Source organism: Protobothrops mucrosquamatus, unplaced genomic scaffold (assembly GCF_001527695.2).
Source record: "Protobothrops mucrosquamatus isolate PMUCROS unplaced genomic scaffold, P.Mucros_1.0 scaffold344, whole genome shotgun sequence".
Taxonomy (NCBI): domain Eukaryota; kingdom Metazoa; phylum Chordata; class Lepidosauria; order Squamata; family Viperidae; genus Protobothrops; species Protobothrops mucrosquamatus.
The window spans coordinates 504541-515508 of NW_015386681.1; the positions used below are offsets into that span (position 1 = coordinate 504541).

The 10968-nt window shown below is 42.2% G+C and overlaps 1 protein-coding gene across 1 annotated transcript; it reads left to right on the plus strand.

Annotated features, from left to right (window-relative positions):
- The first annotated feature begins 9972 nt into the window (after positions 1-9972).
- On the plus strand, positions 9973-10968 carry LOC107287029 (olfactory receptor 2AT4-like). The gene has a single exon (XM_015815480.1). The coding sequence runs from the start codon at positions 9973-9975 to the stop codon at positions 10966-10968; it is 996 nt and encodes a 331-aa protein (XP_015670966.1).

The following is a 10968-nucleotide window of genomic DNA, read 5'->3' on the forward strand; positions in this document are numbered from 1 at the left end:
AGGGCAGGAAAATATATTTCCTCAAAGGATCTTGAAGAGGCAGAAAAGAATGCCCATTTTTTTTCTTAATAGCCCCACTTCTCCCTCCCCCAAGCAGAAGCCAGCTCTGTAGAAATGCAGATGTGATAATCCATTCAGGAAGGTTGAAACTAGAAGCTTAGGAAGACAAAGACTCCTAAAAACTACATACCCCACCCAAATTCTAAGAGTCATTAGCCCCAGCACCAGGGAAGCAGAAGATGACCTTTGGGTCATAATAGGATTAACCCATCGCCATCAAAATACCAGAAAAGCACACTCAGACTCAAGTCAAAGTTCATGCCACAGGAACAGGAAGCAACTCCAAACAAAAGGCTCCAGAGGGTATAAAAACCCACTCCCTACATGTGCTCAGCCCTTTTTTCCCTCTTCTCTGCTTTGGCTCTCCTCTTCGATAAACTGCAACCTTCTTTCTAAAGCAGACTTCCAACACAACAAAGACTCAAGTTTCCTTTGTATTACTTAAAAGTTGGACCTCAACATCACAACACTGGTGTCATTATCCATGCCTAGGCAATTAAGCCAGGAAAGTTTGATAACCTCACCGCCTTCCTAGTTCCTACGGGATTCCGAGGAGAAGAAATATTTTCCAAACTCCCCATGTAGCAAATCAGAATTACTCTCTTCTAATTTCCAGCCATCGTAGTAAATAAACAGTAACCTGTTGTTGTGAACTACGATCGCTGCTGTCCCTCGGCGTTCATTAGGGCTGCAACATTGTCGGGCAAATCCCAAGGGCCCCGTGCAAAATTGGCACAAGTTTGGCCTCCCACGGTGGCCAGCAAAAGTCCCCGAAGCGAAGAAACTTTAGAAATAAGCCAATTATGCAATGTTTTCAACAATTTGATTGCTTTCTTAATGCCGACACCGATAGTGGCGTCCCTCTGGGGGTCAAAGTTATCTGGAGTCATTAAGTTCTGAACTGCAGAGAAAATGCTTCATGGTTATGTTTTGGGGTGGTTTTTTTTTGTAGATTGATATCCTCCCCTTGCAACAAAAAAAAATCTTCAATGACAGTTCTACCAAATCTTTGCAACTTAGTTAGGAAAATGTTCAATGGGAGGAGAACACACCAACGTGGCCCCTTTAAGATTTGTGGACTTCGATTCCCAGGATTCCTTGGCCAGCCGTGGAATTCTGGGAGTTGAAGTCCACAAGTCTTAAAGGGGCCACGTTTGGAGACCCCTAGCTCTAAGAGAAGCTATTCTGTTGATAGGTATGTGGGAAGTCAGCCCCCCCCCTCCAGAGAAGGAAATAATAAAAGGGTAGAAAGATATATTTTCTCAAAGGATCTTAAAGAGGCAGAAAAGCAGGCCCAGTTTTTGTTAATAGCCCCAGGTCTCCCTCCCCCAAGCAGAAACCAGCTCTGTGGAAATGCAGATGTGATAATCCATTCAGGAAGGTTGAAGCTAGAAGATTAGGAAGACAAAGACTCCTAAAATCTACATACCCCACCCAAATTCTAAGACAGGACATAGTAGGATTAACACAGAGATGCCAAAGGGCACACCCAGACTCAGGTCAAAGTTCATGCCACAGGAACAACTCCAAACAAAAGGCTCCAGAGGGTATAAAAACCCATTCCCTACATGTGCTCGCTCTTCTTTTCTTCCAGAGCCATCTTCCTGTCTGGCTCTCCTCTTCAATAAATTGCAACATTCTTTCTAAAGCAGTCTCCATGTTTGTTTATTCCCGGCTTGGATTGAACCACGAGGAAGACTTTTCCTTCAGCACTAAAAAACAAGCACCTTGTTCCCAGCAATGCTTCCATCTGCCTGCTGTGCTAAATAGCCAGCTTCTGGTGCAGCCCATCGAGACGGGCGGGGCTGTCTCCTCTTGGGTACTCTGGCTGACCTCCTCTGCACCTGCCTTTTCGCTGCCCTACGTATTCTCAGATCAGGTACGGAAGGCAGTTCTTCCTCTTCTTCGCTGGCTGCCTGCCACTGCAAGCTTTTTGCAGCTGGACCCTCAGCCAACTCCCCTTCGGCAGACCGTTCAGAGCCATCAGTCAACTCAGTTCCTGATGTGCCAGGAATTGGCTCATCCTTCCCTAAGCTGACATCTGAGGACGTATCTGGGGAATTGTTCCAGGGAGATTTTTCAAGGGAGAATAGGTTGATCCCCTCTTCTCTGTGACAGCCCCTCAAATATTGGAAGACGGCTATCATGTCCCCCCTCGTCCTTCTCTTCATTAAACTAGACATACCCAATTCCTGCAACCGTTCATCGTGTGTTTTAGCCTCCAGCCCTCTAATGATCTTGCTTGCTTTTCTCTGCACTCTTTCCAGAGTCTCAGCATCTGTTTTATTTTGTGGCGACCAAAACTAGATGCAGGATTCCAGGTGTGGCCTTATAAAGTGGTATTAATACTTCACGTGATCTGGTTAAAGGACAGCAAAACCCTTTCAGAAGATCTGCTTCAGGGGTTCTCAGACTTGGCCCTTTTATGACTTGTGGACTTCAACTCCCAGAATTCCTCAGCCAGTGTGCCTGGCTGAGGAATTCTGGGAGTTGAAGTCCACAAGTCATAAAAGGGCCAAGTTTGAGGACCCCTGACTTAGCCACTTCTTCGCTTAATGATCAAGTAGCCAGCCCCAATTGTAGTCACTAGATATGATATGATTTTATTGTCTTTGAGATTATAGATCAGGGGTCTTCAAACTTGGCCCTTTTATGACTTGTGGATTTCAACTCCCAGAATTCCTCAGCCTGGCTGAGGAATTCTGGGAGTTGAAGTCCACAAGTCATAAAAGGGCCAAGTTTGAAGACCCCTGATCTGCTTTCATTGGTCAAATGGAGCAAGACAATTTGGGGATGAGGAAATGGCTGTGCATTATTAGTCAATTTTGAGACACAGCTCGGAAAAAAGAAGAAGAAAGAAAGAGAGAAAGAGAGAAAGAAAGAAAGAAAGAAAGAAAGAAAGAAAGAAAGAAAGAAAGAAAGAAGAGGAGGAGGAGGAGGAGGAGGAGGAGGAGAAGGAGAAGGAGAAGGAGAAGGAGAAGGAGAAGGAGAAGGAGAAGGAGAAGGAGAAGGAGAAGGAGAAGGAGAAGGAGAAGGAGAAGGACTTCTTCTTCTTCTTCTTCTTCTTCTTCTTCTTCTTCTTCTTCTTCTTCTTCTTCTTCTTCTTCTTCTTCTTCTTCTTCTAGAAGAAGAAGAAGAAGAAGAAGAAGAAGAAGAAGAAGAAGAAGAAGAAGAAGAAGAAGAAGAAGAAGAAGAAGAAGAAGAAGAAGAAGAAGAAGAAGAAGAAGAAGAAGAAGAATTAAACAGTCGAAAGGAGCCTGCTAGCATCTTTTTCTAAGTCACAAATCTTACTGCAGAGCTATTTTCGGCTTTAATGGCTCTGGAGGAAAATTGATCAAGGAGATGATTGTACAAAACCACAGTGTGCTTAATTTAATCAGAATTGCCCTGGCTTTGTAAAATACGGTAAGGCAGAATCCACCAAAAACTGCATTACCTGATACGTGAATCTAGACCAGTGATGGCGAACCTTTTAGAGACCGAGTGCCCAAACTGCAACCCAAAACCCACTTATGCATCGTCGGGTGCCGGCTGGGCGTGGCCCATTGGCCGGGCGTGGCTAATTGGGGGGGCGTGGCCCATTGGGTGGGCATGGCTGCGGGGGTAACGGCAGACTGGGTGGGACTAAAAAGTTCAATCAATCCATTCCAACTTTGCAAGATCTTTTTTTTTTCCCCGCGAGAAGTTGAAATTGACTGATTGATTGAACCTTTTTTCTTTTTTTTTTTGCACACGACAGCAGAGGCCTCAAGCGAAAAGGTTTTATAAAACCCAGCTGAAGGCCCAGGACTGGGGCGAAGGCGCGCGTGCCCACAGAGAGGGCTCTGAGTGCCGCCTTTGGCACCCAGGCCATAGGTTCGCCAGCACTGATCTAGACAGTGGATTTTATTTTAAAACAATGTGGCCTATGATATATTATTGTTGCTTTGGATTATGGAACCTACAACTAGTATTTTATCTTTATCTTCATAAACATCTCCAAAGCCCCTGAAGGCAGGACAAGAAGCAACGGATGGGAACTCATCAAGGAGAGAAGCAACCTGGAATTAAGGAGAAACTTCCTGACGGTGAGAACAATTAATCAGTGGAACTCCTTGCCTCCAGAAGTTGTGAATGCTCCAACACTGGAGGTTTTCAAGGAAACAGTGGACAGTCATTTGTCTGTCTAACCTTAGGAACTTTTAAGACTTTTAGACTTCAACTCTCAGAATTCCTGGCTGGGGAATTCTGGGAGTTGAGGTCCACAAGTCTTAAAGTTCCAAGGTTGTACACTCCTGGTATACGGTCTCCTGCTTGAGCGGGGGGCTGGACTAGAAGACCTCCAAGGTCCCTTCCAACTCTGTTATTCTGTTATTCTGCTTTCCTTCCTTCCTTCCTTCCTTCCTTCCTTCCTTCCTTCCTTCCTTCCTTCCATCCTTCCTTCCTTCCTTCCTTCCTTCCTTCCTTCCTTCCTTCCTTCCTTCCTTCCTTCCTTCTCCATCACTGGAGGTTTTTAAAAAGAGACTGGACAGCCATTTGTCTGAAATGGTATAGGGTCTCCTGCTTGAGCAGGGGGCTGGACTAGAAGACCTCCAAGGTCCCTCCCAACTCTGTTATTCTGTTAGATGCCTTCAAAGTCATGTAAATTCATGACCTTCTGGAAACAGCGAAATACAGAGTAGAATAGAATAGAACTGGAAGGGACCTTGGAGGTCTTCTAGTCCAGCCCCCTGCTCTAGCAGGAGAACCTATACCATTTCAGACAGGTGATTGTCCAGTCTCTTCTTAAAAACTTCCAGTGATGGAGCACCCATGATTTCTGGTGGCAAGCTGTTCCACTGGTTACATTAAGTATCATTTAATTGATCTTGACCTGCCCCTGGTTATTTTATTCCATTGATTCAAAATTCAGACGCTTGGCAGCTGACTCATATTTATGACAGTTTTACTATCCTGGGGAGTCACATGATCCCTTTTGCGACCTTTTGACAAGCAAAGCCGATGGGGAAGCCAGATTCACTTAACAACCGTGGTAATAATAATAATAATAATAATAATAATAATAATAATAATAATAATAATAATAATAACAACAACAACAACAACAACAACAACAACAACAATAATAAAGTTGGAAGGGACATTGGAGGTCATCTAGTCCAACCCCCTGCTGCTCAGGCAGGAAACCCTACACCATTTCAGACAAATGGCTGTCCAGTCTCTTAGAATAGAATAGAGTTGGAAGGGAGCTTGGAGGTCATCTAGTCCAACTCCCTGCTCAGGCAGGAGACCCTATACCATTTCAGACAAATGGCTGTCCAGCCTCTTCTTAAAAACCTCCAGTGTGGCAGCATTCACAGCTTCTGGAGGCAGCTTGTTAATAATAATAATAAAGTTGGAAGGGACCTTGGAGGTCATCTAGCCCAACCCCCTGCTCAGGCAGGAAACCCTATATACTATGCCAGACAAACGGCTGTCCAGTCACTGACTTAACAACGGCAGTGATTCGCTTAACAACGGTGGCAGGAAAGGTTGTCAAACGGGGCAAAATTCACTTAACCACCCTCCCACTGCCCAACACAAATGTTGTGCTGAATTGTGCCTGTAAGTCAAGGAACTTTCCAAAGCGCCTGAAGGCAGGACGAGAAGCAACGGATGGAAACTCATCAAGGAGAGAAGCAACCTGGAACTAAGGAGAAACTTCCTGACAGTGAGAACAATTAACCAGTGGAACTACCTGCCTCCAGAAGTGGTGAATGCTCCAACACTGGAAGTTTTTAAGAAGAGACTAGACAGCCACTTGTCCGAAATGGTATAGGGTTTCCTGCCTGAGCAGGGGGTTAGACTTGAGGACCTCCAAGGTCCCTTCCAACTTATTATTATTATTATTATTATTATTATTATTATTATTATTATTATTATTATTATTATTATTATTATTATTATTATTATTACCGCTACACTCGCCCTCCGCATTCACAGGGAAATACGACAGTTGCACATGCGATCCAACAGTGCTTGCTAAAATAGACTTGGCCCTACCACGGAACATGTGAATAAGTGTTTCACTTGGTGTTGTTAAGTTCAGAAAAATAGCAGCACAATCGACAATTACGCAAATTCCTCGGAGGGGCCCAGGATGGCAGAAAGGAGGGGGGGCTAAGCAGGGGAAACGAGGGGTGTTCAAGGAGACGACGGGGCTCGGTCAAGTGGGAATTTGTGGAGGGAGGCTGCGAGCGTGGCGACTTCCCTTATAAAAAGGCTGGGTTCGCTTTTTTTATTTATTTTTTGGGGGGAAATGAGATCATTGCTGATCAAGGAGAAAGAAAGAAAAAATTATTGCCACCTTCAATCTGCAAGTAAGTGTATGCAATGAGAAGGAAAAAAAAGACCCACAAGAAGAAAGAAAGAGATCAGTTGCAGCGAAAGGCTAAATGTGCAATGGAAATTCAAGAATAAGGATAAGAATAAGAATAAAAAAAGAATCAGAATAAGAATAAGAATAAGAAAAGAATCAGAATCAGAATAAGAATAAGAATAAGAATAAGAAAAGAATAAGAATAAGAAAAAGAAAAAGAAAAGAATAAGAATAAGAATAAGAATAAAAGAATAAGAATAAGAATAAGAATAAGAATAAGAAAATAATAATAATAATAATAATAATAATAATAATAATAATAATAATAATAATAAGAATAAGAATAAGAATAAGAATAAGAATAAGAATAAGAATAAGAATAAGAATAAGAATAAAAAAAGAATAAGAATAAGAAAAGAATAAGAATAAGAATAAGAATAAGAATAAGAATAAGAGAGTTGGAGGGGACCTTGGAGGTCATCTAGTCCAACCCCCTGCTCAGGCAGGAAACCCTACACCATTTCAGACAAACGGCTGTCCAGTCTCTTCTTAAAAACCTCCAGCGTTGGATAATTCAGGTTGGAAAGACAACATCGTATAATTTTGTTTATTGACCATGTTTTAACACAGATCCAAAATACCTAAAAGAAAACTAACGAGAGACTAGAGACTCATTAATCCTCCTTAGTTTTAGGTTATACCTGACTCACAACCTGTCTTTCGGTATCTTTTTCCTTTTGTATTGTTGTTCATTTTTATTGCTTTCTTCCTTCGTTACGTTTACGCTTTTTTATCATTTCTTTTTTTCCATTTTATTGTCGTAACCCTGCGTAGCCCCCAGAGCAAGTAAATTTAACAAATAAACCGGCAAATATCTTCCAATTAGCTGTAAATAAAATCATGATAAAAGCAATTGCAAAAAAAAGGACTAGTAAAAATTAGCAGAATGTTGTACTTTCAATCCAAATTCCAAAAAGATATTTTTCCATTAAGCGATAGAATTTGTTGACGCGTGATTGATCTATCCCCACTGGCCTTTTTCAGGGACCATTTAACAGACTGAATGGGGTCAAACAGTTTCCCAAATCTGGCATTCTATACAGGTCCTTCACTACAACTCCCATCATCCAGCTACAGATGGACTGATCATGAACAGCACACCTTATAGGAAAGGTGCATAGTCTTATAGAATATGAACATTTGATATACACAAAAAGCACACATCAGAAAAGAAATTTAGTTGCCCGCTCTCAAAGTGAAACACGTACACGACACACACCTAAACATACTATATACAACATATGTATGGACCCACACCCCTACATATACATAACAAATAAATATTAAACACTGGATAAGGGTGAGGACCGATTGTAAGTCTCTTTTTTCAGTAAGGGTCACTAAGCAAGTGGCGGGAAGTAGTTCTAATTCTAATTTTTTAAATTCTTCTCTTAACAACTGACACTATTGTCTCTTTTCTTTGTGGGTTTTTTTTTTCCACCACGTATGTTATCGCTACGCCTCGAAAATACCCTTTGGCTGTATCCCATACATTTTGTATTGTTGTATCTTCTTTTCTATTCCATTTCTTTCGTTGCTAACTCTATAAATTCTTTCTCTTTCAATATAGATTGGTTCAAAGTCCATCTTAATTTTGTCTGCATTCCTTTCTGCAGCATTTTTAAAGGATTATGATCTGCCCAGGTGCCTAATTCTATTTCAGCTTCCTGCATATTAACCCTCGCTTCAGGCGTCCTCCAAATCGTATCAGTTCTAGACCAAGGTTTATGACGATAAATAAAATGTGTATTGTAATTTTCCTGGCTTCGTTTTCTCTCCAAATATCTTGTGTGCCAATTTCCTCCTTATCGTGTTGCAAAAAAAAAAGCCTTAGGTAATTTTTTTTTCTTCCTCGTTTCTCTGATTTACTACTAATTGGGGATTTCAATGCAATAGTAGACGAGACATTAGATTAACTGCCTATTGGATGTTCTTTCAACCGAATAAAGAATATAAAAGGATTTGAAGCTCTCTCTCTAGGATGTGAACTCCGCAGAAATATCACCTTTGATTTACACTCTTGCTCGTGGTTCTGGGGAAATTATTGGGGTTTTTTTTTCCTCAGTTCTCTAGATAAGAGGAATCAGATTTTTTTGTGTTTTTTTTGTATTTTCCTTGCTCAAAAAGCTTGTTAAAATAAAATCAATCCTTCTCTTCAAAAAGGTATCCCCCTGCATGTAGGCCCAGTCTGCAGGGACTGTGCTCAGTTGCAGCCAAAGTGCACAAAGAGAATTTTTGCCCGTTTTCGTTTCATCTGACGGCCCCTGCATAACAATTTACATCCTCTCTCTACTACATCCTTCTTTTCAGGTGGAAGCTGGAAAAAAATGACTCACAGGATGAAGCTTTGGAGGGAAGCTTTGAGATGAGGAATCGTGACTGTTATTTCCCCCCCCCCCCCCATGCATTCCTATCAGGGTCTCTCAGCCACAAAGCTATATAAATCAAGGCTTTATTTGCCTGCTTATAACTATTTTTCCACATGATTTACTAACTTAAAATAAACGAGATTATAATCCCTGACATATCTTGCTATGAATCCCTAAACCTAAGACACAGGTAGTCAACATAGAATAGAATAGAATAGAATAGAATAGAATAGAATAGAATAGAATAGAATAGAATTTCTGTCAGGAATGGTGTAGGGTCTCCTGCTTGGACAGCGGGGTGGACTAAATGACTTACAAGGTCCCTTCCAATTCTGTGATTCTAATTCTAATTATCCAGTGGCACCACTTGCCACCAGATATTGCGGGTGCTCCATCACTGGAGGATTTTGAGAAAGATTGGACAGCCACCTGTCTGAAAAGGTCTGGGATCTTCTGCTTGAGCAAGGGGTTGGACTAGAAGACCTCCAAGGTCCCTTCCAGCTCTATTCTGTTCTATTCTATTCTATTTGTAATTCTATTCTATTTGTAATTCTATTCTATTTGTAATTCTATTCTATTCTATTATTTGTAATTCTATTCCTATTCTATTCCTATTCTACTCTACTCTACTCTACTCTATTCTATTCTATTCTATTATCTGTAATTCTATTCCTATTCTATTCCTATTCTACTCTACTTTATTCTATTCTATTCTATTCTATTCTATTCTATTCTATTCTATTCTATTCCATTCCATTCTATTCTATTCTATTATTTGTAATTCTATTCTATTTGTAATTCTATTCTATTTGTAATTCTATTCTATTCCATTCCATTCTATTCTATTCTATTATTTGTAATTCTATTCCTATTCTATTCTATTTGTAATTCTATTCTATTTGTAATTCTATTCTATTTGTAATTCTATTCTATTTGTAATTCTATTCTATTCTATTCTATTCTATTCTATTCTATTCTATTCTATTCTATTTTATTCTATTCTATTCTATTCTATTCTATTCTATTCTATTCTATTCTATTCTATTCTAAGAGGACTTTGCAGAGGTATGATGGGCAAAGCTGACACTCTTCTCTCCTGTGGTCTCTTTTTTTTTCTTCCCTAGACCCACCTGAGCCTTTCGCCAAATGGAGTCCTGCAACTTCACGGGCGGTTCTGTTCCGTACTTCTGGCTTGTGGGCTTCCCCAGCCTTCAGGACCACCAGTTCCCCCTCTTCTTCGTCTTCCTCGCCTTCTACCTGCTCATCCTTTCCAGCAACGTCACCATCATCGCGGCGGTGGCCACCGACCCCAAGCTCCACAAGCCCATGTACTTTTTCCTGACCAACCTTTCCATCCTAGACATCTTGCTGACCACCATCATCATTCCCCAAATGCTGGCCATGTTCTCGCTCAACGCCAGGTCCATCTCCTCCAAGGGGTGCTTCCTGCAGATGTACTTCTTCCACGGACTGGCGGTGACCGAGACCTTCCTCCTGGTGGCGATGTCCTACGACCGCTACGAGGCCATCTGCCACCCCTTGCACTACGCCGTCCGGATGACCAGGCAGAAGAACGCGCAGCTGGCGGCCACAGCCTGGTTCTTCGGCCTGCTGGTCGCCATCCCGCCGGTGGTCCAGTCGTCGCAGCTGACCTTTCGCAAGAGGCCCAGGGTCAACCACTGCTTCTGCGACCACCTGGCGGTGGTCCAGGCCGCGTGCCAAAATGCCTACACCACTTTCCAGAGTTTTATGGGCTTCACCATTTCCATGACCGTCGCCTTCGGCCCGCTGCTGCTCGTGGTCATCTCCTACGCCTGCATCATGGTCTCGGTCTTGCAGATCCGCTCCAAAGAAGGGCGCAGGAAGACCTTTTCCACGTGCTTTTCCCACCTGGTGGTGGTCATCACGTATTATTCCTCCATTGCTCTGGCTTTTCTCTCCTACCGGGTCGAGATGTCCAGCGACGTCCACATTCTGAGCGACATGACTTTTTCCATTTTAACCCCTTTGGTGAACCCTCTCATTTACACGCTGAGGAACAGGGACATCAAGAGGGCGGTGAGGCAGCTGGCCTCCTCCAAAGTCTTCTCCACGCAGAAGGAGAGGCTCTGTTTAGACCACGTTGAGACCAAGGAGATATAA